Source organism: Nasonia vitripennis, chromosome 3 (assembly GCF_009193385.2).
Source record: "Nasonia vitripennis strain AsymCx chromosome 3, Nvit_psr_1.1, whole genome shotgun sequence".
Lineage (NCBI taxonomy): Eukaryota > Metazoa > Arthropoda > Insecta > Hymenoptera > Pteromalidae > Nasonia > Nasonia vitripennis.
The window spans coordinates 2,959,447-2,986,590 of record NC_045759.1 but is presented as its reverse complement, the minus strand read 5'-3'; the positions used below and the strand labels follow the sequence as shown (position 1 = coordinate 2,986,590).

At 44.2% G+C, this 27,144-nt stretch overlaps 2 protein-coding genes across 4 annotated transcripts; one reads left to right on the top strand and one right to left on the bottom strand.

The window, feature by feature from the left end:
* The first annotated feature begins 1,774 nt into the window (after positions 1 to 1,774).
* On the top strand, positions 1,775 to 18,899 carry LOC107980874 (trypsin-6-like). Of its 3 annotated transcripts, none has more exons than XM_031926299.1 (6): positions 1,775 to 1,918; positions 17,189 to 17,280; positions 17,427 to 17,614; positions 17,722 to 18,013; positions 18,269 to 18,590; positions 18,677 to 18,899. In XM_031926299.1, exons 3-6 carry the CDS (start codon positions 17,563 to 17,565, stop codon positions 18,830 to 18,832), a joined length of 822 nt encoding a protein of 273 aa, XP_031782159.1. In that variant the 5' UTR covers positions 1,775 to 1,918; positions 17,189 to 17,280; positions 17,427 to 17,562; the 3' UTR covers positions 18,833 to 18,899. The 3 variants fall into 3 exon arrangements, with proteins under 3 accessions (XP_031782159.1, XP_031782158.1, XP_031782160.1); XM_031926298.1 differs by having other exon boundaries at positions 17,424 to 17,614; XM_031926300.1 differs by lacking the exon at positions 17,189 to 17,280 and having other exon boundaries at positions 17,424 to 17,614.
* Positions 18,900 to 23,376: 4,477 nt separating this feature from the next.
* Positions 23,377 to 25,267, bottom strand: Or153 (odorant receptor 153). The gene is made up of 9 exons (NM_001190772.1): positions 25,106 to 25,267; positions 24,916 to 25,038; positions 24,737 to 24,854; positions 24,405 to 24,666; positions 24,109 to 24,201; positions 23,936 to 24,026; positions 23,726 to 23,862; positions 23,512 to 23,644; positions 23,377 to 23,427 (listed from the first exon to the last, which is right to left on the bottom strand). Exons 1-9 carry the CDS (start codon positions 25,265 to 25,267, stop codon positions 23,377 to 23,379), a joined length of 1,170 nt encoding a protein of 389 aa, NP_001177701.1.
* Between the last annotated feature and the right edge of the window lie 1,877 nt (positions 25,268 to 27,144).

Below are 27,144 nucleotides of genomic sequence, written 5' to 3'. Positions count from 1 at the left end.
TCTTTCTCTTTCCTCATCGCAAAAATTAACTCGATGTTTGCGTTGTATTTCACCGGTTATAAATTTTAATCAACGAATAACAAACAGCCGAGGCGATTTCGTTATTCGTAACCCCTCGATCTCTCCGGTATGAGTCAATCAATCGGTCAACAATACACACGAAGGCATAAAACCCAGTCGCTGTACTTGATTCCCAGCCTCTCGCGGTGTCGGGTCATCAATCTACCTCTCGTTCATTCACGTATGCGTGCGAGCGCGAGGCTTCTGGGGAAACTCCCTACGAATTTCCCTTCTCGTATATTGATGGCGTTATATCAAGTTCCGACGCCTCGCGCGCTCTCAGCTTTATGGGATTTTAATGGCCGAGCGAGTCTAGGTGCATATTTAAAGCCAGAACGGCGTAAAGTCGGCGGCGCTTTTCGTGATCTTCAGCTCGGGAATAGCTATGCGATGCGGGAGATTTGCGAGCTGAGAGAATTTGTAATAAAATCATCGAGCGAGCTGCTTCGGGTGTCTAATGAAGTGTTTATACTTCAGTTGGATTAGGCTCTTGAGTAACGTTTGAATTTTACTGAAGATTCGATGTAACGGCGAGAATGGGGAATCCGGATGAATTTTTCATTTCCGTCGACTCAATCATCTGTGGCTACAATTGATCCGGCTTCCTACTGTTTTCTCGCTTTACTCGAACAGCTCGTCGTGCTTCCCAATTTGCTCGCCGTGATAAGCGTTGCGAATTTTCCGGGAAAAATAGTAACCGTATACTACACCACTCGCCAGTTGAAACAAACGCCGCTCTCTTTCTCCGAAGCTCAAAAAATGAATCCTGTTTTCCTCGAATCTCCCCGCGGATACAGCCCACCCCGACATCAATCGCGAGTCCGGCTTTCGCAGAGGCGCATCAATAAAACCTCGCGAATTGATTGATTGACACGGACGCTTTGCAGTAGCTGGAGGGAAAAAAATTTTCTTCCTTTTTTTTTTTAATAAAAAAAACCTCAATTTTTCAACCACGCGCGCGTGGAGCTCCTCGGGCGAGGCTCAATAATGCACTCGCGAGCTCGCAATCCATCGCCGCTCGCGCTAACGGCTCTGAAACATTGATCGCGCTGAAAAGCGCGCGCGAGCTTGTTTTATTCAACCGGTGTCTGCTATAGCTGCTGAGAGCCGCGTGTTTATCCGAGGACCGATCGCATTTTGTCTGAACACGGGCCCTGAGGTATATTTGGTTCTGTGTGGGTGTATCTTGGGTCTATGCCTGCAGGGAATTATTTAAATCGTTGCAGCTTTTAGGGGAGGGAGAAAGTCCTGATGAATCTACGAGCGGCGCGAGGTGGTATCAAAGTTGCAGAAGAGAGAGAGAGAGAGAGAGAGAGAGAGAGGTAAATTGCGTTATTCTAGAATCGCGCGAGGCGAGGGTGTGTGCGGATGAAGAGGCGCTTCGAAATTTATGAATCATCTGGAAGCGAACGGATTCGGACTGATTTATCGGCGTTCGGCGAGTTTATAAGTGGTTCGGAAACGTTTGCAGAGGTGCGATCGAAGCAGAGAATAAAATGAGCTAACAGTCGCAAGAAAAGCAGCGCAAAACAATTTGTCGCGATCGTTGAAAATCTCGATCGATATCTCTCCAGAACAGCCGATGGATCGACGACGGCACGCTCCAATAAAACTCCCACTGGCGAAGTGTACCCGAAGTCACGACGACGGCACGAATCGGTTTGTATTCCACGAAAGCCTTCGCCACGTTCCGCTTATTCGCTTCCACGAGTTTGCGCGCTTTTTTACTGCTCGCTCTGCCCTTGAGAGACTCTCTGTCTGGCGCTTTCGCGGTCGCTTAGACGATCTCGCGCGCGGAGCAGTTCATATATTATGTTTCGTGTTTACTCTGCACAGCATCGGAAGCCATTAGACTCGCGTAAGTATAAGGCTCTTCATTCCATTCATAATTCGAAGACGACGATTACTCATCCGAGCGCGTTTCACGCGTAGGTGCGAACGTACGTGACAGGGACGAATTTTGATTTTTAAATTTACTAAGCTGTAGCTCTCGAATCCGAGAAAGAAACAGTCCTACTTACGACAATAAGTCACGCTCGACCATACGGAATCAGACCTTCACGCGGCAACACACATCTCGACTGCGAGACTAATACCGCATCGTTCCATACGACGTGCAGAATAAAGAGAAAGCGAGAGAGAGAGAGAGAGAGAGAGAGAGAGAGAGAGAGAGAGAGAGAGAGAGAGAGAGAGACAGAGAGAAGTTCCGCGAGTTGTCGGTATGTATACAGTATACAACGAGCTATCGCGTTACAAGCCATCTCTCTCTCTCTCTCTCTCTCTCTCTCTCTCTCTCTCTCTCTCTCTCTCTCTCTCTCTCTCTCTCTCGCTCTTCTCTAGTCACGCGTACACGTGTCCCAGCATGGGACAAGTCATGCGGTTACTTCCTCGTTTGCCGTTACTTAGGCCAATGAGATAGACGACACTGCTGCTGCTGCTTCTCCATATAGGTATGCCGCAGCGTTTCACCGCCTATGTGTGTAATTATTTATCGATCCGATCTTTCTGTATTTGCTTTTCTATACTTTATACGTGAATCATTGTTAAACTTGAAAAAAAAAATTAAAAAAAAAATAAAATATTTATCTTACCAATAGCACGTATTCCTCATAATATGATATATATAGCATATAATTAAAACAAGTCCTACTCGTCCGAGCGCATTAATCACACGCGCAGAAGCAGTAGTCCGCACCGGCTTACCATAAACTAATATAAACTCTAATAACGTTCCATCGCGCGCAAAATACGAGAGCCTGTCCTCCTACTGTAACGCAATACGAGCGAGCGTCGCCCACTGCATAAGCTACATCCGAGTCCCGGCACACGGCGACAGGAAAATTAATAACCGGGGAACGAAAATTTTCATTTAAATTTCCCTCCGCTTCGAAATTCCTCTATATCTATACACATCGGACACGACGATTAGTAAACAGTCATTTGATCGACAGTCGCTCGACGTGTCGAGGACGGAAAAAGAGGCAAGCGAGAAAAGGAAGCGGTGTCTATAGGTATGCCTGGGAAGATATTGGAAATATCGAGAGGCACGTCGTTCGAGATAACAGCTGTGCCTTTTGGCCTCTATAGATATATATGGATTCGCTCACCTTTGTCGCGAAGTGGCAGTTTGCGCGCATAAGTTTCGAGTCGTTATGAAACGGAATTGGTCGCTGCTTTCGATGATGAAAAATTAATCAAGGTATCAAACTCTAACGGTACACTACACCCGAAGAAAAGCTCAACCACAAAAAAAAGTCCCTTACGTCAGCAACCCATCGAGGACATCTCCATCGGCAGCGTCTCATTCCGCATGCGTTTCGCCGCGCGACTGCAATCTGCCCTCTTTTCTCGCGACTATTTTCCATCAGAATCTCACACCAATCGATTGTCCCACCGCACCCGCGTATACCTATATATATATACACACAAGCTACAAGAGCGTCTTTCTCGTAACATTTTGCCGCCTCCTCTCCGTCGGTTTATTTTTCCACTACACGTCCGTTTTGCCTCTCCGACGCGGCTGGATTTCCGTCACGTTTTCCCGCGGACGACAAATCGATGGGAATTCGATTAAACCGACGAAGAGAGAGAAAGCTCGACTGGCGTATACAGCGTTGAGTGCTCCTGCGAATTGGTGGACTTTGAGTTCGTCGAGCTTTTATCCTTTTTTTTTTGTTGCTACTTCTTTTCTCGCGAATTGTTCGACTCCAGCGTTCGAATGTTGGCCGATTTATCATAATCAAAAAAAAAATAAAACTGTTTTCCATCCCAGCGGGTCTCCACAGCCGCGTATCCGATTCCGCAGAGCGTGTACCGGTGTATTCTCCGGAGCGCCCTTTTTCAGCGGACATCGCAGATACGCCGCGCGCACGTGTGCAACGACGCCACGGCTCTTTTTATTTTTTCCGCGCTCGAGCGCAATCTGCGGCCCATTCGTCCTTTTATTTTCCTCCGCTAGCTCGTCGCGTGCACCGCACCGACAGCCGCGGAGAGAGAGAGAGAGAGAGAGAAAGAGCGGAAGGGAAGTATAATACAAGGCCAGTAATCGCGTCCTTATCGTGCTTACATGGTCGAGAGCACGAGCTCCGGGTGTATTGTACGACTGGACGAAGCTTCGTCGATGCCGTGGACGACGGTCGAATTAATGCAAACGTTCTCGTTCTCACCCGCGTGTCGGTGTCGTTTTTTGCTTTAGGTGCTAGATTTTTAGGAGGTATCGTTGCGGAAGGGAGATTGAATTTTTAATTGGCGCGTTTTTCGCTCTTTTTGTGACTTTCGTATTACGAAACTCTATGAATCCGTAAAGGCCACGATTTTTTGCTCGATCAACTTCCCTATCATTCTTGCGTGGTATTCACTCGTTGTTTACACCGAAGAAGGAGAGTCTACGCTATTTTTTTTCCTCCGCCGTTAATGTACCGTTCTTACATGATGTAGATTAACGACGTTCTGCACCGACGCATTATGCGCCTGATTCGTGCTGTACCTCGTGAATTAATCGTCGTCGGATGTATGCGTGCGTTTGTCAAACGAAGAAATGGATTCGTCTCCGGTGACCTACTTTCTAGCCGAGTGTGTTGTGCGCACGTCAAAATCTCGATTAGCAGCCGTTACGACTATTATATCCTCTGGACATCGTTCCGATGAAGTGGCCTCTGCGTGTGTTTCTCGAAATATGCGCCCGCTAATGACTCTGAGGGGGAGGTCCTCGGAAATGGAGGTTCGAGGTCGAGCTCAAGGCCGCCTGCGTTTGTCTGAGACTCGACGAATAAGAGAAATGCGAGTATAGCGATATTATTTCTGTAAAAGAGAACATAAATGACATCTCAATTCCGTTTAATCAGCGCTAACCTCACCGCTTTTCACAGCCCTATACGTTATACGTACTCAGCAGAGGCAGTTTACACACACTGGCAATTACGTCGCGTGCGTGTAATCTGAATTATCCAAGCGGATGAAGAATAACCGCTGACGAATCGACTCGTTATCGCGCGAGTAATTTGTTCAGCTCTCGCGCGTAATGAGTTTGTCACGGGAGTATAGTAGGCGAGCCTTGATGCATCGCTCGTTATCGGACGAATAATAAGCGCGTCTTCAATTACACGACGCTCGAAAACATCTCACTCTGTGCTTCTCGATCTCATTATCTAGCGTAAAAAAGCGGATTCTCGATAAATATTAAATTCCATAACTCATCGCAGCGTAGAGCAGTGCAGCATAACGGAAATTAGCCAAGGTCGTTATCATCCCGTAGCCCACCCGTCAAAGAACCGTCGGAGCTATCGGAGCGCGGGCTTTGTATTTACCGCGCGTCAGGAAGACATTGGCGGCTCACGCGAGCTTGCGCGCATCCTCGGAATCTTTTTCATTACTTAACGCGGCGCGCGAGGTAATTTCGCGCCTCGTGTAATTAAGGCTTGGTTTTCTAGCGCGTACGGTCTTCTTTGCATATTACAGGCGAGTTTTAGCGTAGTTCTTCTTGCCGAGCACGTGCTTTATTAGTTTTGCCACCGCTACGGGATATAACACGCCGCGGAGTTGCGAGAATTTTCGAGCCGAGCGACTGAATTATCCACGAGTGTATTAATACGAATCGAGGCTTTTTTTGCGCTAAACTTCATTTATAGTTTGTTTATGTGTATTGAATTCCGCGAAATGCTCTTTAATCTTGCGATGGGTTTCATGGAAAGTTTTGTCAATGTTGAAAAAGCGCGCGCGACAATATTTTATATCGTATTTTGTCATTCAATTACGGGTACGTAAATATTGGAAAGAAGCGAGATGCAACGACGGCGCAATCTTCATTATTTTCCGCTGACAAAAAATGCTGTAAAAACGCCTTTCAAATTAAAAACCGAGTTGTCGGATTATTATGCGTTCTCTATGCTCCAGCAAAAAAACGGAAGAGAGAAAAGTATTTTCGATAACGTATAAAACCAGTTCTCCGACCATTTAGTTGTAGCCAGAGTCATAATAAGGTGGACTAAAAATAAAACTTGATAGTCGAAGCGATGCAATCTTACTTATCATTTTAATTAACTACAAATATACTGCGGCACTGAACTCTTTTCACTCCACATGTGCGAATCAGATAAGCAGCTCTTTGACAACAACGCAAAGCTTCGCATCTACTATGTATATGTACACGTCGCGATTAGCGTCCGATCTTATCTGGCCTTTTCGCTTTGCCACAGGTAGGAAGAAATAATGAAACGCAAGCAACGCGGTACGGAAAACTCGCGGCTGTTGAATAAACGCGACGGGGGGGGGGGGCGGTTGAAAGAACTCGGCTGCTCGCTTTCTTCCGCGAAGCTGCGTTTTCTTTCACGCTGCGCGAGTCGACTGGTACAAATGCTGGGGGATGCTTTAATTTTTATGGATGGGACTGGGGAGTCGTTTTACGGAAGGTGAATACTGCGTTGATTTGAATCGCTACAGTTTTCACGTGGCTGTGAAGTGGTCGATGTTAAAAATGATTTTTTAAACCATAACCACAACATCAACCAGCAGATGGCGCAATGATTAACGTCGTAAAACCGACCAGGCCCCTACGAGCTTTACCAATTCGCTCGAAAATCATAAAAGCTTTAATTAAAAACGCAGCTTTTGGCCTCTCCTCCTTCTTCCTCCGTCGCATAAAACGGGCGAAGGGACGGTATATAGCTGGTATATACGATAATCCAGATGTTGCCGCGCGCGATGCATCCGCGCTCACCGAAATAAATATTCAACGGCCGCACAATTCGACGACAGCGTCGTCGATGTTTTATTTATGAAGCAGAGAGAGAAAACGCTCTGCCTCTGTGTGTGTATAGACATCTTTGCGTTGATGAATAATGCCCTCGCGATATGTCGGGATGAAATCATTCGTGTCTTATTGATTCTCGAGAGAAAGGAGAGAGAGAGAGAGAGAGAGAGAGAGAGAGAGAGAGAGAGAGAGAGAGACATCTGTATCATGGATGTAGACGGGCTGCGAGAGAAGTCGTCTTGATTTTTTCATGGGGAAAAAGGGATCGATCCCGGGCATTTTGGGATTCCACTGCTGCTCTTGTTTATCGGAGCGTTCGCGAGTATTTATGGCCGTTATTTTAACGGCCTAGCGATGTAACGGCTGTTGCTTCGGTAAAAATTAAACTCCGTTGAATGGTCTATGGAGCGAGTTCGCCTCGATTTTAATAACTGAAGAAATAATTCTGGCGCCCAAACTCGAACGTCACAAAAGCGTACAACACAAAGCCCACTAAACGCCCAATCAGTCCTCCCCAAAAAAACCCAAGCTCTTATCTGCCATTACAAATCACACATCTCAGCAGACAAAACGCCCCCCCCCCCAAAAAAAAACTCGCATCACCCTCACAGCCAATCTCCTCGAAGATGACTCCGCAGTTCTCTCGCGAGAGGGCGCGAACGATTCCACGTCGAGAAAGCCGAAAAAAAGGCTTGACCGACCCACCGCCGCGCGGGACGAGATTTATCGCCTATACAAGCATCGACGGCCACCGCTGCAATTAACGCCGAAATAGGCACGTCGCCGCCGCCACCGCCTTTTATCGACGCGAACCTCAAAGGGTTGAGAGTTTTTTTCTCGAAGCCGCGACGAATATTCTTATGTATTCGATTCGAAAACATCCAAGCCGATGCTATACTGGAATTTGAAATTCAAATCGCGCGGGCGTTCTGAAATTCGATATCTCCGCACACGCGTTGTAAAAGCTTCCTTTTAATTAGATGCGCTGCTTTCGAGACGAATATACCGCCGAGCAGTTTTTACGTGGCTCGTTTTTAATCGGCACGGACGGTCTATCGATTTCCAAGCAAGCCGCGCTGGACAATTAGCATACTATTAACCGGCGAGATAAAACTCCGACTTTCCTCGCGTGTATGCAAGCGCGCTGAAAAATACGCCGGTAAACACTCGACTTGTTTATTCAGCTAGTCGTAATTCATACAGGCGCTTTGTGTATAGATAACGCGTTGAAAAGGCATTTCCTCGACACGATCATCGACGTTCCTTATATTCTTGGATAGCTCCAAGTCAGGCAATAATTACCCGGCAAACTAGTCGCGTTAAAATTAGCCTAACGAGGAGTTAATATAACGGCGTGCAAAGACTCTTTGCAGACGCGCAATCCTAAGAGCCTCGACGGAGAGGCTCTAATGAAAAGCCGCCTTTTACGCATGTAAGGTCAGCAGCTGCAGAGGGAAACGCGATTAAAGGACGAACGACTTGAAAAGCTGCTTTCGTTGGATGTGTGCGCGAGGTTATTACGTACATGCGCTCTCTCTCTCTCTCTCTCTCTCTCTCTCTCTCTCTCTCTCTCTCTCTCTCTCTCTCTGCCTCGTTTCTCTTTTATTCATCTCGTTCTTTTCTCTTTTTCTCGGTTGAAAGGGACTGCGCGTAATGGGGGCATGTGCGCGGGATGTAATTCGGTTTTAATTTTCTATTAATAGACTTTTACATACAGTTACTTCGATATTGTTAACATCTCTTCACTCGTTAACCAGTATCTTTTTTCGTGTTGCTCGAATGAGCTCCGTTCTTTCATTCTATTTTATTCTACTCCATTGAAGAGTATCTAAAAACAACGAAAACGCGAAGTGAACATTTACGCCAATTATTCTTCGAGAATTCGAAAAGCGTAGAAGACGAAACAAAGAGATCAAAATAATATCCCATATTCTCGGCACATTGTTTCGAAAACAAACGAAATTGATTGCAGTCAGTCTGAGCCATGATCAAATTATACCATTTCATCTATCCATATCGGTAAAAATCCACCCGTACCTATGTATTTGCACTGCAATACAACCTGCTGTAACGTAGTCTCTCTTGTAAATAAACGCGCAGCTTTTCATTCAACAATAACTAACGATATTCCCGAAAATTCCATACGTATACACCAATCACTCGTACTCGCGGAATATGTACGCCTCGAAAGTCCCGCGCAATCAATGTTCGATATGTGTACTAAAAAAGCAGCCATGAATCGAATAAGCTAAACGGACACACACGTGCACTCGTAGATGTAGCATACACGAAAATAGCTTGAGTGAAAAAAAGAACCGATGCGTATACGTACACACTTTGATCGAGAGACGCGCCGTGTTGATAAGTTCACGAGGTTTTTTCGCTTATCAGAGAGAGAGAGAGAGAGAGAGAGAGAGAGAGAGAGAGAGAGAGAGAGAAGCGCGTACGAGAAGCAGCAGGTCTGCAAGAGCCGTATTCCATTAGATAAATTGCGCCTTTTATCTTCTTTTGGCAGAGCGTGTATACTTCGCCGCACCGATGCCCTCTATCGATGCTTTTTTAATAAATTATGTACCCTCTACACGCATCGCATGCTGTGTATACGTTTTTCTTTATCGATTTTTGCTATAGTCTCTTTTTTGGCGGGAGGTGAGCTTATTTTTTTAAATTGGCTATTGAATATTTACGACGCAACTCATCATTCTTCCAATTTTGGCGATATTACCACACGCGATCACGAATAGAATAACAAAAGTCGAAAAACTCCTCCGACAATTAAACAGGCCAAAATCCGTTCCGGTCCGCACAGTATCTCGAGTTTCGCGCGAAACCATAGCGCGCAGTCGGACGGACTCACAAGAAGATCGCCGGGAAGAGTGAGAGAGCTAGAAATGGCCTGGTGCTGCACTATTAAGCCAGGAAATGGAAACTTGAGACTCGGCGAGAGGGAACGATTTTTTTCGGAGCTTGGAATCGAAGCGGAAGAATTTGTCGAGATGTTTGAAGAAGAGGGTGGGATATTGCCAATTGAAAATACACTGGAAGAGTTGTATCATCGAATAGAGCTTTAAAGTGTTGATACATTTATAACCCTTTAGTTTATAATTAAATCAACTCCGGAGGCAGTAAGACAACTTCACCCTTGGATTTTCTTAATTAAACTCTGCACCGAAAGCACTTTCCAATTATGCGGTGCAATTATCCATAACCGAGCAATCACGCCTGCCGCCTGAAAAAAGAAAACATTTCAAATGCCAACAATTAAATCGGCCGACAATAGTAAACGACGAATATTTCATTCCAGTATACACGCGCGCGCACTGCGGCAAAGCAGACGGAAAAAAAATCTCCCAGCGTTTGAAAAATCAAGTCTCGCGCAGAGCTAAACAATGAAAAATCGTGGCACTAGAGAGAGGTGCAGAAAAAAAGTCAGCGGCGCAGCGCCAAACTAAATTATATAGAAGCCGCGAGTCAGTGTGATCGATGCTCTAACCCTAACGAGAGGATAAGCATCGAGACATTAATCTTGCTCCGGTGGGATGGAAAAAATGAAATAAGAAAGGGAGGGAGCGGGGGAAGGGAATAAAAAAGAGTGTACACCTCGCGGGCACCGAGAATTTACGAGAATAACCCTTGGCTCCGTCTATTTTTACGAATCCGGCGCTTTGCGCTGCGATGGGTTTGGGCCTCGCGAGCATCTCTTTATTATGTTTAACGAGTGTGGTGTCAGTGAAGCTGCTTGAAGCTATGCGCTTCTTACTGATAGATTTTTGATAACGAATATAAAATAATATTCATTCAGCTATATGTATCATTTCCAGGAATATTCTGTAAAATACACGAGTTTGTTGGCTTCTGATTCTCGTATGCATATTTAACGTGTACTACACGTACACAATTCCATGCAATTCAATTAATCAAACCATACCGCGAGTTTACGTTACATAAGATTGAATTTTTGATGTTGGTTTTGATTACGTGCTCGGATTGCTGTATTTGATTCGATTTTCATAACGTTTCATAATTCAAACACTTTATTTTCACGTAATGAATCAAAAATCTCTCGACACCTCGAAAACTCCATCACCCCCGGAACAGTATACAGTCCGAACTCAATAGTCGTCAGTCTCGCGGTCGGATCCAGGAAACACCGAGCGCCGCACGTCTCTAATCCCGGAAACGATTTGTCTATATACTCGCCGATAAGAAGGAGCTATATATATATAACAGAGAGAGAGAGAGAGAGAGAGAGAGAGAGAGAGAGTGAGAGAGCCAGACGCGAGTGATAACGCTTACGGTTCGTCGATATTCGTCTTAGTCGTCGATGATTAACGCTCGGGTGACAAATCAGAATCAGTCCTACTGCGAGCACACAGTCGACTCGACCGCTGGCCCTTCACAAATTACTCGGTCGCTCGGATGCTTGTGTGTACCTATACGATGTTGATTTGCTCTGCTCGGATAAATTTCACAGGGGTTAATTATATCGACGTAACGGTATCAAAGCTGGCAGCGATGATTTGCCGAAGACAAAGCCGAGAGGTCCTACACCTCGTGTCTCTCCAGTTCCCCGCGTCAGCCGTAGACGGAAAAAAGAGAGTCGACGCGCGCGCGCACTAAAATAGAAGCATATCCAGCAGCGGCGCGCGCGTTCCGGGTCAAGTCGGCAATTAGGCATCTGGCGTCGGGTTTGTACTATACGAGAATATCCAAACAAATTGAGTGTCTCTTTCTCTCTCTCTCTCTCGTCCCTCTCTTTGCACGTGTGAGTGTGTTGCGCTTTTCTCTTGTCCTTCTTCTTCCATTCGCGCCACGAGCTTGTTTACGTAATTAACGCGCGGTGTTGCCTCAATTTATTATTATAATTTTCTTGTATTCAAAACTCGCGCCACTTTTTTAAATCAAAAGCCGTATCGTTAGAAAGTCCAGGGACAATACAGCCGCGAAATAATGACAGAGACCCGAAAGTTTCGCGCCGAAAAATAATTATCGCCGGGGATATTCGCGGCCGCAAACGATTTGACTTCAGGCCGACAATGAGCCGACGCGGCAATGAAAGGAAAGTGTCTCCCGAAATCTTAAAGAAAATCCATCGCTGTCTCGGAGCTCGGCTGCCTCCACTCATTTTCTTCCCGGAGTTTTTCCTCGGCCAAGAGAGCGAGGGAGAGACACGTGAAAGCATTTAGCATGTGCGACGGAAAAAGGATGTCCCCTCGATAACGAGGTCCCGAGATTTCGTCGTCTTCTTCTTCCAAGACTATTCGGGAGGACGCGGCAACAAATGACGCGGCCGAGAAGAGCCATCAATTATTTTTTTCCTATGCGAGATATAATAGTTCGGCAATTTTTCGTCGAGCTTTTTGCTTTGTCTATTCCTAGATATACAGAACGACAGGCGACCTTACTTTCTAACGAATCCCTGAAAACATTCCGGGTAATATTAAAAAACGCGAAACCGATCGCATTATCGAGAAAATATTCGCTGCGACAAACACACGCAGGCAGGCTGATAAAGGGGAAAGAAAAATATTAATTGCCCGCGGGAAAAGTTGACCGACGCACGTACAATCAAAATAACGGGGCAGCACACATTTCATTCGTGGAATCCTATATATCTATCTGTTTACTCTGCATCTCCAGCGTCGCCGTCGGTTGATTCAAACTTTTCGTTACAATTTCGTCGTGCCACACATACTCGCGCGCTCTGGATCTATGTTACGCGAAATCGTAAAGCCAACTTTTCTAATGACCATCGTCGCTATAGAGTCAAAAAATTCCGACCGATAAATCACGCGTGTGCGCCATATACATCGAAAAATTCGCAATCCCCGGCGAACTTTGAAAAAACTAATCCAGGCGCTTGATTTGCATGGTCGGGCTTAATTTCCCAACGACGACGACGACAGCGGAAAAGCGTCTGGCTTAATTAAGCTCTTTTCCCGCTGTCGGCGCAGTGCGACTACAGCAGCACTGGTGTGTATGGGAAGAACGAGGCCTCGGCCTAATGAAAGTTGTCGGACAGCGACGAACTGGAGGTGCAATAAAGGACACCAGCGGGGACTACACGAGTGCGCGATGATGTGAATAGCGTCGCCTGGGGGGAGAGAGCACAGGTCGACGCGGGATCTTGAATGCGTCGTTGCTGATGATGACGACGAAGTGCTGGACACGACGCGTACGTTGCTCGGATGTTGCTCGTTATGTGAAAGGTGGATCGATCGAATCAGCGAGGTCAATGAGGGCCGGTTGGTAATAGCGCCGAATGTGAAATTTCTTTATTCAGCGAGAGCGAAATCAATCAGCAGTTGCTGATAAGATTACTATATACTACTTAAGCAACAAGAGTCAGAGAGCCGCAACCGTAAGCCCTTCCACCTACACATCTCAAGAGAAAGCAGCGACTATACGCACAAACGCGTCCTCGCAGCTGCAGTGCATCTTGCAGGGATGCAACGCGACGAGCCATTATCCGCCCGGCTAATCAGATCGCACACGACCATAAGTGGGGCGTAATCGTCGCACGACTACTTAATCGTTCAGTTACCCTCGAAACTCCGGCTAATCTCTAGTTTGCGCTTCCTCTTCGCGGATCGATCGCATGTAAGGATGTGTGCGCTCGCTTTTGTGTATAGGCTCGACGCGATCAATTCGCCTACCGCTTTCGTACCTCACTGCGTTACGAGAGCTGTTAATACTCTCGAGAGCTCATCCATCTCCGACGAGAAAAAGTGATATACAGATCAACAACAACAAAAATTTCAACTTTCAAACACAATCCTCCATCACCGAGTCAATTCTTCTGCCGGGGAACGGAGTCGTAATAAAATTTCAGAAGCTAATCCAACTCCGACGATTTCTCACGAGATGCTAATATCACCTCCGTACGCGTTCCCCTATGGTCCGAACAGCTCCGTCGGCTTTTCGCGCTTCCTTTTTCTCTCTCGCGCGCGTGAACTTATGCATAAAACATGACCGCTGAAATTTCGCGCTCCTTTGTGTGCCCCACACTACGACGACGTGTACAGGCTGCGTCAGCTGATTGACCGCGCCTCATTCATTAAGGAATCGCTGACGCCTGCGTCTCTATTGACCAAAGCCAGCTGCTGTTAGCGGCGGTCGAGTGTGTGTGTGTTTTTCTCAGTAAACGTTATTCCTTTGATCGCTCCCAAAAAGGTACCGAAAGCCATTACAGCATTTAGATCTTTTCCCTAATTGCTTTAAAAAAGCCGCGCGTTCGGCGTACATACAACAAACCGTATCAAAGCGAAACGGAGGTCAGCTTCCAAAAAGCCGAAAGAGCACTCAAATAATTTTCGAGTGCACGCGCGCAGAAACCACGCATTGATTTCCCCTCTCGACAATCCTGTTTTCCGCCTCCGCGAATAAAATGGAAATACCCGCTCGTGTGTTTCGTCGCGGTGGTCAATTTACATACGCACTGGGCGAAGGAAAAACGGAAAAAAATATCGTCATATTCAAACATCAAACAGCCAATCCAACACCTTGACGGTGCGGTGGCTGCGAGCGCAATTTACTTCCAATAATCCAATAAATAAGCCGCACACAGGCAATGCTATTTCAGCATCGCAAATCCGCAGTTTACGCGCGGCACACAGAGCGCAAACAGGTCGCGTCGTAAATCCCACGATACAACGTCTCTCTCTCGAAACAAACGAGGAAGGCAGCAGCAGCAGCGTAAAAATCGGCTCTGCTTTATACCCGGCCATAATTCCCCGAGATATCGTCTCGAATTGAATTTATACCGCACCGCGACACTCGTCGTCCTCCCCCGCACACTACTGCGTGAGTATTATCGTTGTACCCACGACTCCTGCGCACGACTTTCTCACGATGTTTCTCTCTCCCCGAGCGCATAAGTGGAATAGGTGGAATATAAGGACGTATGTTGGAGAGTCGTCGTGAAGGGCGGGAGCGGAGCGTGTGTCTCCGCGATGCCCGTGGGCTTGGAAGCTGTCGGATCGGAGAATCGGAGATGCGAGAAGGGAAGAGGGTTCAATGTTTGACGCTGCTGCGTGCTTCGGCTTGATGCGAGAAAGAAAACAGCCGTGTATTTGGATGGGATTTTTAGATATTGGCGTTTTGGTTCTTTGCGAAGGGTTGATTGCTTCAGCTGCAGTGTTTACTAGATTGAAATTGACGAGGATCAATTTTCTCAAAAATTCAGTTCACTCGCATATCACGGAATCTCTCGCTCGAAAACCACATGGCCCGCGCACACCTATACACATTTTTACTCGTCGCAGCTTCCCATCTTCCTCCTCTTCGGCAAAAATAGATATCCCGATGTTTTCGTGCGGTTGCACCGAGTCGCAGACGGCGCGTACACAGCATCGATACCGCTGCTCGTTTATATACGCCAAGACTGACACCGACAGCGGCGTCCCAGCGAAATTCGATGAGACGTACATCCACGACTTTTTCCTCTGCCGCCGGTACGCTATACAGGGCTGTAGACACGCTTGTATATGTATTTTTGGATGAGGAACGGCTGCTGCCGAGGTACGTGCTTCCCGAGTGTTTTTTCTTCGAGGAGGAGCTTCGAGCCTGTCTGTTTAATTGGGAATGGGTTTTTAATGTCTCTTCGGCAGGAGGAAGTGCACGCGGTTAGGAGGTTTTATTTTTGAGACAAATTAGGCTCGATGGGCTTCTATTACGGGCGGAGATAAATATAAGGAAGGATTATTGCGTCGAGAGCGCGTTGAGTGTCGATTATGGGGTAATGAAAAGTTTACTAGTTAAAACTGATCGAACAATTGTGTGCCTTACCACTAGCCGAGCTACAACAATACAAATATTGATCGAGGCAGATAAAATTTACTCACAGATCGATGACAAACATCGCATCTGAATTTCGATTTTCCAATTATCCGAGTCAACATAAAGATTAGCCAACGAAAATCATCTTCGAATCACAATAACACCTCTTTCTGCTGCACCTCATCCTCTTAGTCTCAACGATCAACGATCCACATTCTTGTTATTCCTCCACTCTTCATCCTTCGGCGAAGTTCGGTTCGCGATTCCGCTCTCTTTATCGGCTCGGCTCCGAGAGCGGGGCTCGTTAATAGATCCGCGGCCCGCTTTGAACGATAATTCGCTCGGCGAGATAATCAAGAGCCGCGGATAACGACACTCGCGCGCGACTTTCCTCTCTCTTCGTGGCTCTGCAACGATGGTTTATCCAGGGCTGCGGAAACTCGTCCCGATTAATTGTCTCGGAGAGACTTGATTCCGGAGTATTCTGGTATATCTGGCGACGGTGCAGCATCTGGATTTTATGTTGATTTTGTAGTTGCTTCGAGATAAGGCGGAAAGTACGTATAGTTCGTGATCGTATTGTTATCAGTGCGCGAGAGGAATGTTTTGGATGTTTTTTGCAAGGTAATGAGGTTTTATCAATGATTTCTAGATAATTTCGATACGAGACTGACGTAGTTATATCTTTCGTAATCAATATATTGTGAACCGCGCTAATTATGATTTTCTTATGCTTGAGGGAGCGATGTTTATTAATTGGGCTTGAAATTCTAGAAATTAGCAAGCATCTGATGACACAGTCGGTATGTTTAGGAGATTTTCTCTAAAAATAATTAAATGTCTCAGTGTACTTTATTGGTCTGTTTCCACATACTGTTCGGTTTGCCTACATGTTCCTATGTATACTGTTACTTTATCTGTGTGTGCTACTTGCGCCGACCGTTGATATTTTGTGCTGGTACTATACTCTTAGGACACTCGAAGAGTTGTGTAATATCGTGACCTACAAATTTTCCCAACAACCAACAATTGTTTATTACATATTACATTCAAAAAAAAGCGTTCAACGTCTTCAGCCAAAGGTCGGGAGTCGAAAAAAAGAATCCAATTTACTCCAGCACCTTTTCAAACAGTCCCTCCGTCTCAGCATCAGCCCATCATGACTCAACTTCGACAAGTACACTCCGTCTCTAGCGAGTGCAGTTGCAGAATCGACGCTTCGCCGTGAAAAGACGAAGGCGGAAGACGTGACTAATGAAAGACGGAGGGCAAAAGATAGCGGAACAGAGAGAGAGAGAGAGAGAGAGAGAGAGAGAGAGAGAGAGAGAGAGAGAGAGAAAGAGAGAGAGAGAGAGAGGGTGGGAGAGAAGAACGACGCCCTGGTCACGATGGAAGAAAAGAAGCTGCCGCTGCTGCTGCCGCAAGAGATAGATTCGAGTTTCGCGAGTCGGCGAACAAAAAGATTGCGAGCGCATAAAGACACGAGAGAGCTTAAGTAGCCCTGGAGAGGAAGCATGCGATGCGGAAGAGCCGGTTGTCGATTGCTAGGAAGAACAGTACAGCACGCGGGGTTTAACGAGCTTTCTTTTTTCTGTACTGCAGCTTTCGAAATTAGGCGGGATGGAATTGAATATTTGACGCGCTCAGTCGGACGATATAGCCTGTCATTGCACTCGTTGCATAATCGCACGCAGGTGAGGAAAAATTAATTCGTCAGATTTGTTGTCCCAAAAAATTATCACAGAGCAATTCCTCTGTATACTCTTGACTTTTCATTAGCATAAGAATCGCAACGCGCTGTATACGTTACTTAACCGTCACTGATATAATAATTTAGCAGAACCGCAATCCAAGCGCCATGACAGTAGTCGCACTCCAGCTGTACAAACACGATCGCGAAACGAAAGGCAAACGGGTCTACTGTTTTGGTGATATATATACAGCCTAACCCACTGGCTGCCTCATCAGTTCGAAGCATGTCGTCGAAGCTGGCAGTTCTTTTGTGTCTCGTGGCAGCGACAGCCGCAGGTGTGTACCGATTTCTTTCTCTTACCGATCCATAATTGAGATTTCGACTGGATCATCGATCAGAGCACAGTATCATAGAATCGTAAAATATTTTTTATTTTTTACAGGTCCTCACCGCGTGCCCCGCATCGCTGGTGGCCACTCAGTGGAACTAGGCGAACGTCCCTACTACGTATCCCTGTACAACAAGCACACGCTCGATCACTACCCGATTACGCACTGCGGTGGAGCCATCATCAATGAGCAGTGGATTCTCACGGCTGCCTACTGTGTTGGCCAATACAAAGACGCCGATGTACTCGTCCAGGCTGGAAACATCTACTACAAGGGGACCTCCGACGCCCAACAGAGGTCGGGAATCGTTGCTAGCTTCGTTCATCCAGGATACCAATTCGAAAAGTAAGCTAGTTTTTTTACGAAAATTTCGTAAAATTTAATCTTTCGTATTCTTAATTTCAATCACGTATTCACATGCTAATTTCACGGACGACGATAATGTGCTTAATGATATTCATTTAATGCGGGCGAAATTGAAATGAACTGTATTTTAATGACATCCTGTGTGTGCATTTAGTTTGCTATCAGCGAGAATTAACGGTCCAAAAGTCGCTATCTGAAAACGATTAATTATTCCGCAAATTTACGAATTTTCAGCCCCACCGGTCCCCACGACATCGCTCTCCTGAAGCTCGAGACGCCTCTGGAGTTCAACGACTACGTCAAACCGATCGCCCTACCGAGCGCCGGCTCCGAGCCAACCGGCTACGGTACCGTCACCGGACTTGGATCCCTTAAACACATGATGAGCGCCCAGTTCCCCCAAGTTTTGCAAACCGTCGACCTGCCTATCATCACCTACGACGCCTGCGACAAATTGCTCGACGAGCACTTGGGCGACATGAAGGAAGAGATCAACCTCCTCGACGAGACCCGCTTCTGCACCGGACCTACTCCCACCAACCAGGGATACTGCCTAGTGAGTTGTCGATAGGGACCAAGGAAGCTACTATTTTTAGACAAATATTTTACGGATTAGCTAATGTCCCACTTACTTGTCAACAGCACGACACCGGTAACCCCTTCGTCGTGAAGGACGAGATCGTCGGTGTTGCCACTTTCGGTTTCGCAGCCGACTGCGAGAAGAACCCGACCCCGTCCATCTTCATCCGTATATCCGCCCACGTCGACTGGATCCAAGAGACCATCAGCAAGAACTAATAGATCGATCTGCTTTGCCTCTGTAAATAATCGATTTGACATAAAATTAATTTTTCTACGATTGCAATTCATTGAACGACTGAAGCTCACGCAACACTCTTGAAAAATACGCGCCATCGAGAAGGAACAAAAAACCCTCTCCCGCGCACAATAGCCAAGAAAAAAGGAAGCTCGAGAGACTGTGTAGGAGGAAGTTGCACGTCCGCCAAAAAACTTCGGGGGAAAAATAGACAGTCTCGTGATATCCGCACGGCAGCGAGAGAGCTGAGAGTAGACAACGTTGGAAGAGTAGCCGCGAGAGCTGATGGAGTAATAAGACGAAGAGTAAGTTAGAGGGATGCTTGGAAGTGGTCCAGCTTGAAACCGGGAAAGAACTTACTCCCGCCGCGCAGGCGTGTTTCACATAACTCATAATCACGTAACCGGCTTTAAACGTCGCCTTCTAGGGCAGAACGAAACCGACGCTCCATTTCGTGATGACGATAAAATTCCCGATTACAAGAAAACCTCAACTCCCTCTTTGCAAATACCTTTTAGCCATTTTACATCAGGTCAGCATGACGTATAAGGCATTGTTGGTCACGGCGCAACGAACGAAGCAAAACAGCTATAGCTGTACTCGAGCTTCGAGGGAAAAAAACAATTTTTCACAGAGGAAATTACGCGAAATATAGTAAGACGAACGACGCAGCGCGCTATTCAGGTTGAATTTTAATTTAACGAATTTCGGTCTCGGTCTACAACGCTGGATTACAGAGCATATCCATAGAGCAGAAGATTCTAATAATAAACTTGAAAGGCCTGCAGGCTTTGAAAATGAATGAAAGAATTCCAGGTATATAGGGATGGGATTATTAAAAATTGATATTGCGCTTGTCAATATTCCACATATGGCTGAAAGCTTTCAGGAGCTCCGTATTTAATTTGAAATTCCGCTACAGCGGTACTTTTCAATTTATCAAATGAACGCGTTCGCGTCGGTTATGCAAAAACGCGATTAATTAGTTACCGCATAACGAATTGCGTAATTTTCGAATATAACTGATCTCGTTAATACGATATTATACGGAATCCGAGAGTAATTGGGAAATTAAAATTACGATAAATGCAGATCTCGAAAAATCAAACCAATATTTTCTCTTTCAGCATCGCTCAAAGTCAATGATTCGTACCATTAACCTCCTCCACATACGAGAGACAAAAGGTAAAAAAAATATGACCTCGTCGTCGTCCACCGCAGTACATCCAGCCCCGCGAAGCTCGGCACACAAAACACGTTAAAATTTGCCACCGCAACAGCAGCAGTAGTAGCCGCACGGACAATTGAATTCGCGCCGAGAAAGAGCCAGCGGCGCCACTAATCCGTATAATCTGGCCGAGTGCAGAGGCTCGACTAGCCGTAATAACGTTGATGCACGTGCCTACGTCGCGGAAACAAACTTGCAGCGCCGCGTCGCCCGCCAACAAAGACCGCAAGCACACACACATCCACTATACGGCACTATGTGTCGAGGGATGAATTATATCGAGCTGTAGGCCTGTCCAGATTTATTTAGGCGGATGAGACGATCAGAGCAATTAGAGCGGCTCTCGTCGTTTTTTAAATTTATCCTCGTCCCGACGATAAAACATCGTCTCAAGATTCCCAGCCTTTTCGATTTGGAGTCCGGTATAAATCCTGGGATAGAACGCTCGGAGCCGACGTCGGATCTCATTGTGTCGCCTGATGTAGGCCGATGAGGTCGCGTGCCAATTTTCTCCCTTCGCCGCTCGTACATAACAGGGAATTGGTTATTGCAGGCGCTGAATCGAAGGCTAATTCCTGACGCGAGATCCCGCACTGCTCTTCATATATTAATGTCCTGTCGTTTATTATCCGGCCGGAACAGTTTCGATGAAATCCACTCGGCCGAGAGCTGACTGATTGCGAGCTTCATTCTTTAACTAGGAAGCGAGCTTTCTGCTCTTGTTCGAAAGGGTAAACTTCGTAATTGGCTCGCTGTTTATCCGCTGTTGTTCGCTTCGTTATTATTGGCCTGTGTATATACGTGCAAAGTAAACAATAAACGTTAAAGAGAGTGGAAGGAACAATGCTTTTGACGAAGCTTTATTATTTCCACGTCCATCGCTCATAGAGAATGAATTGAGGAGACCAAATCAGTTTTTCGCGATCCATACTCGGGAGTAATCCTTCCAACTCGAGATTTGTTTGGAACAGTGTATCACCTAAGTATATGATGGATAAGAGTCGGACGGGAAAGTACACTGTTCCACCGTATGATATCTCCTTACATTGGTTTGAACTCCTTGAATTTTTCACCCCCCCCCCCCCCCCCCCGAAGTCGAAGTAAAAGTTTCGGTAAATATATCAGTTTCTCAAGAAAAACTTTGTTATACACAGAGAGATGCATCACTGCGGGAGTTACATGGAGTTTTATGCGTCGTGTAGCTGGAAAAAGCGCGCGCGGATATAATTAAAACTTGTCTACTCATTTTGAATGATTTTGCACTTGGGCTCGGATTTCCAAAGTTGCATGCACTCTTATTTCGCAAAGTATATTTTTAACACGTCTCTGCTTTCGAAACAAAGTTTGCTTATGCTATGCCCGGTGCGTATATACCTGTGTACTTTTCGCTTGGAAAATCCCTTAACGAGTTAAGCTCTTTAGTGGCCTGAGCTTTTCCTTAACTTTTACCTAGATTCTAATGTACTGAAAATACCTGTCATAATACCGAACTCGCGTGTATTATTTACTCGTGCACGCAGCCCATTGCTGTGCTAAGAAGATTTTAGCAAACTTTTTCTCCTCCTCTCGTCTATGATTAGAGGTTGCAGCCTTAACTTTTCGCAAGCTCGAAAGCTTTCGCGTATTTAGCACCGCGTAAAAATTTCACGCGCGAAATCCACTCACGCGGCTCACGAACTTTCATCTTCGACGCATGCCAGATAAATTCAGCTTATCCAAAATATAAAACAAAGCAGATCAGCAAAAAAACTTCGGCCCTTAAATATTTCGCAGAAAACCCTGGCAGCGACATATCCCGCTGCAACGCAATAAATATTTCCACTCGAAGACGCAGCAGGAGAAGTCCGTCCAAGTCGTCGCTGAGCGCAAGAAGGTGCGGTCTCCAGAGCTCAGACTTCCCCATGCTATATACTAAGAGACAAGTTGCTGCTCTTGTCCTGGGCCTCTCGCGGTACACCGAAATCCGGGCACCGCGTGACTGTGTATGTATATACATGTATTCCTCTCCGCTGACTCGAGCGAAATTCGAGTATCGAGAGCGTAGATTGTCCATTGTCCCTTGATGCTCTCCCGCGACAAGTTTGAATAATGAGGCTGGTGCGAAGCTAGTTTAGTCGTGCTTTTTTTAAGCCATACGGAAACGACGTTGTCGACTTTTCATTGACTTCGAACGTGAAACGCAACAGGTTTGAACCGTTAATTCTGATTTATCGAGAGCTTTCGAGTAGTTTCAAAAATAGAAAAAGTACGCGCTCAACGAAATTGAAAATTTTTTAAATAACCACAGTAGCCAGCTACCTTTGACATAAAGAACATATTCCTCCGCAGGGTCAGTGCACTGGAAGCTTTTACTCACCATTCGTGAAAATCTGGAGCGACTGCGGGAGCTTGGCCTTGTCGAGCGAACGTATGCCATGATACAGTACAGCAGAAAGTTTCCCCTGTCCACTTCAACTTCGGCCCCGAGGCACGAGCCCTTCCTCGATTTAACGTTTTTTTTCTCCTTTCTGTTTATTCTGCTGCTATCTATCTCCCAACCCTTTCGTCGAGGGATAGCTAGTTTTGCCATCGAGTTACTTGACACCGCGGATCACCGACGGTATATTGTCTTCTGGCTTATGGTTTTATACGACGTAGAGAACGGACGGTGGGGTTGATTTTCAAAATATTGCTGCTAGCCTGCGGCCTTATATTCCTGGCGTTTCGTTTTTACAGGTAATGGAGAGAAAGAGAGGATGGTTTGCGCTGGAAATTAGGACTTAACGCGGATATAGGTCAGATAAAACGTACCAAATTTTTAATATATTATATTTAATTAAATATTTCCGTCTAATAGTCCCTCTAATATTCATATTCATCATTTTTTCATAATAATATATAATAATCACGATAATTGCAATAATCGCACGTGTCAATAATTATATGTACGATGCATGCATTATTTACAATCTAGACATGGGCGATGCACAGAATCGATCCACTAGTGCTCCGCGGGCGATGGAAGGTAGAAGTCAGTTATTCTATGTGAAAAAACTACGCATGCAACACGCTGCAAGTATTTAATATTTTTACAAATGCATTTCATTTATTTTATCGAGTTAAAATATTTTTAAAAATCTCCATAAAACGCGTGAAAAGTGTGATGTCAAATTATAAAATACTTCGGTCTATTTTTCGTTGTTAATAATATAAATAACCAGATTGGGATACTAGGTAACCATTCCATAATTTTTTTTTTTTCAAATTTTAAATTTATTATTTTTAATCATGATATTGCCTTTACAGAGTCGAGACGTACTAATGAAAAGATAGAGCGACCGTCACGTACGACAAAGTTGTCTTTACTATCTGAAAAGAAGATTTAATGTTTTGATTCTATTCAAATAACTTGAAGTTTATCTGTCACCAGATTAGTTGAAATGTAATAGTTACTGATCCATAATTTTCGAAGTTCATAATATAAAATCCTCCAGCTGTTAAAAAGCTGGGCTTAAAGCATCGCATCATCATAAATTGTAACAGTATTTTTCCTTTCATGGACATGTTGTACCATTTAGTTGTATATCTAGAAAAATGATGAATATTTAATTCGTGATATTCTTAATCTGTTCGTCATATTTTATCCCAATCAATTCACGATAATTACGTCGATAAGAACAAATTCTCGCTATGATCAATTACTAATTGTCCTGGCCAGCTTATGAAAAATATGTGAATCATCGCACCCAATTCCATCATTGTCATTCTTATCAAATCAATGATTTCCTCCGAGTGTTCGACTATCTTAAAATTAATCAATATCAGTGTTTTGATTTTTGGATATAAAAAGCGAACTATAGCTGGAATAAGTACTTACGATGAGCGAGCCAAAGCTTAGAAATGCGACTGTTACGAATATAAACATCAAAAAAACACTTTGATAGGTGGATTCGATTAGTTCAAGAAACCTGTCGTTCAAATTCATATGTTATTGACATCCTACTTATTCTCCATTCGTGACTCGAAAATTAACTTAAATATCTACTTAACTGTAGCGCGGATTTGTGTAATTTAATTGCTGAAACCATCACTCTGTACGATTCATCTGGATTTTTATGCTGTGCTGCCTTCTGCAGTCTATGACTGGAAACATTAAGACATCCAACTTACAATAAATGTATCTAGTCTGAAATGCAAATAGTTGTGAACTAGTATGTTTCTGTTTTTTTTTTGTTTCTAATAAAAATTAGTTGATTTAATAAATATTGGTGACAAAAAATCTATCCTAGAACTAAATAATAATGATAATAGTTTGAAATTGCATTGCTAGATTACTGAAACCTTACTTGACGATTGAGAATATTCCTAAACTTTGATGTATGATCACCGAGTACGTTGAATCAGTCGATACAAGTACACTGACACTTACAACAGCTGCTGTACAATAGATGAAGTAAAGCTCGTAATAATAATCGAAGGGATTAAAAGGGTATTCAGCTTTTGTCACTAAAATTTTTGGTCGTGATTCGTTTAGGGGTTGAATGATGTCCATCAGCGCTGGTAACGCGGTCATCTGGCAAAAGGCAAAACCAGCCACTATGCAATAAACTAAGCAATGATGCTCGCTATTAGCAATATGTAAAAATTATTGAAACAATGAAGGAAAAATGCTTTTTACCGAAATAGAACCAAGTTTTTAATCTTCCCAACTTTGAAAATTCTTCTAAAATCGATTGTTCGTACGGATCAGTTATATCCTTCCAGTTAAGCGCAATTTTCTCGTATAAGGTAACGAACTATAATAATAATAATAACAATTTTTTATGAAAATTTAGTTCTCAATATCGAATCTAGTACCTTTTTTTTCGATACGATTGGAACGATAAACTTGGCGATGACCCCGCTGCAATAGCAAAATCCGCAAACGTTCTCTCCGCACAAAGCCATATTACTTCCACATTGCATGACAATTCCGAGAACCTTATATATAAGTATAATTTTTAATTCTTCAAAAATTGAAAAACAAAGGTTTCACAACACGACTTACGTGAGGCAAAGTTACGGTTATCAAAACTGTGAGCACGATAAAGCGTCGGAAAATTTTGTCTCCATTGGGTCTATTTGGCCATAGTCCATTGAAAACGTTGAGTTCCTTGTTGATCTGAAGCCACGAGTCATTGAAAGCCTTGTCCACCTCTTTTTTGTTCATTTTGATTTGCACTTAGCACTATACTCTTGATGGTCTGTCAAGCTTTTTTCAATCTGTTGGCCTGTGGTCCTTTTCGAAGAAAGTTAATATTTATTTAGTTTACGTAAATAAAACGTAATGCATACCGTGGGGACGCAACCGCACCTCTTAATGACAAATTAAATAATTGCGCAACTACGTTTTATTGCCATATAATATAGTCTGATAATATGGCATGGACTTTATAGAAACATGTTCATAGCAACAAAAGCGTTAAGCGCTGTTCCAAATCGCCGCGTCCTTAAAGACTATAGTGCATTAATAGACACATTATATCAAATCAATTATTCATGCTACGGAAGATAAAAGCATAATTATGAGTAATTAACGTGTCGATTGACATTAATATTTCACGCAACGCGTCAAACATTTCGTGCTAATATATTAAATAACAAAAATACTATCAGTGGTCGATAACGTTTTATTGTTTTTAGTACGTTTCTTGTAGCTGTTGCATTTATAAATATACAGACCAGTAACTATAACGTATTTTTAGTTTTTTTTTGCGATTTAAAAATATCATCAGCGGTTGACCAACCGCCATTAAAAAACCGTAAAAAAATAACCGATACTTAAAACGTTGTCCAACCACTTAAGAAATGAAAAAGGCAAACGATTAATGAATATTTCAATAAGGGATATGAAAAAGAAAGACTGTCACCAAATTTTAAATTGTTAGCAAAATGTAAAAATTATTGAAACAATGAAGGAAAAAGGTTTTTGACCGAAATAAAACACGGCTTTTAGTCTTCCCAACTTTGAAAATTCTTCTAAAATCGATTGTTCGTACGGATCAGTTATATCCTTCCAGTTAAGCGCAATTTTCTCGTATAAGGTAACAAACTATAATGAAAATAATGAAGATTTTTAATAAAAAATTAGTTATGAGAATCGGTTAGTACCTTTCTTTTTGATACGACTGGAACAAGAAACTTGGTTAAGAGCCCACTGAATGCTCATCCCTGAAATACGTTCTTAATAGCAACGGGTCTTGAAACGCTGTTATATAATATACTCCCACGAACGAAGCTTGTCGGCTTCGAACGACGTGAGTCTGTGGAATTCCAGTGTTTGACTTTAATTAGAGTTTGGCCGGCATGTCTAACCGCGATATTGAAATTTTGACGTACGATTTTTGATAAATTAACGATGTCCAACATTCTTATTAATACTTGAGAACACAAGAAATTTCGAACTTTACTGTATTATCCATACATCCAGAGGATAAATCGAGCAAATGTGCAGATTATGAGGCTATGTAGGTCAGTGAATCCATTAAGTACCGTCCTTAAATCTCGAAAATTCTAGACGCGCGCGTACGTCAGCTTTAATCTCGAAATTCCAAATTTTACATCGTATTTACATGACCTCGCTCGCACCATACATATAACGTACATGTACATTCAATACTCACGTTTATACACCCAAAAGAGGACGACGCAGAGGTAGATGCTAAAAGCCAAAACGCCGTAATGGTAAACGCACGAATTTACACGGTTACGTGTGCCACTTTATATTTACATAATATGCCTGCGGTTCCGCGAACTCTTCCCCATATGCATACACACACATATGCAGCGGCAGCCATATCGATCGCTTCGCATATTGGATTACTATCCTAACGAAGTCTCGGGCTTTTTAATTTACAGGCTGTTGCCACCGCCATTCGATTGTATTAACGTTTCATTGCGACCGCTAGATTAAGCGCATTACGCACACATATGGAGTTTGTCCTCTCTCGTATAGTGTAATACATACGCTATTCGCCGAAATATTCAATTTCATCCCCTTGTCCGCAACTTTTTGCCCGTCTATATGCGTTAAGCACACGGCTGGAA

Coding starts and splice junctions, on each gene's coding strand:
- LOC107980874 (XM_031926300.1), top strand. CDS start 17,563: ATGTCGTCGAAGCTGGCAGTTCTTTTGTGTCTCGTGGCAGCGACAGCC. Junction 18,014..18,268: donor CCAGGATACCAATTCGAAAA/GTAAGCTAGTTT, acceptor ACGAATTTTCAG/CCCCACCGGTCCCCACGACA. Junction 18,591..18,676: donor CCAACCAGGGATACTGCCTA/GTGAGTTGTCGA, acceptor ACTTGTCAACAG/CACGACACCGGTAACCCCTT.
- Or153 (NM_001190772.1), bottom strand. CDS start 25,267: ATGAACAAAAAAGAGGTGGACAAGGCTTTCAATGACTCGTGGCTTCAG. Junction 24,855..24,915: donor CAATCGTATCGAAAAAAAAG/GTACTAGATTCG, acceptor TTATTATTATAG/TTCGTTACCTTATACGAGAA. Junction 23,645..23,725: donor GAGAATTTGTTCTTATCGAC/GTAATTATCGTG, acceptor TCATTTTTCTAG/ATATACAACTAAATGGTACA.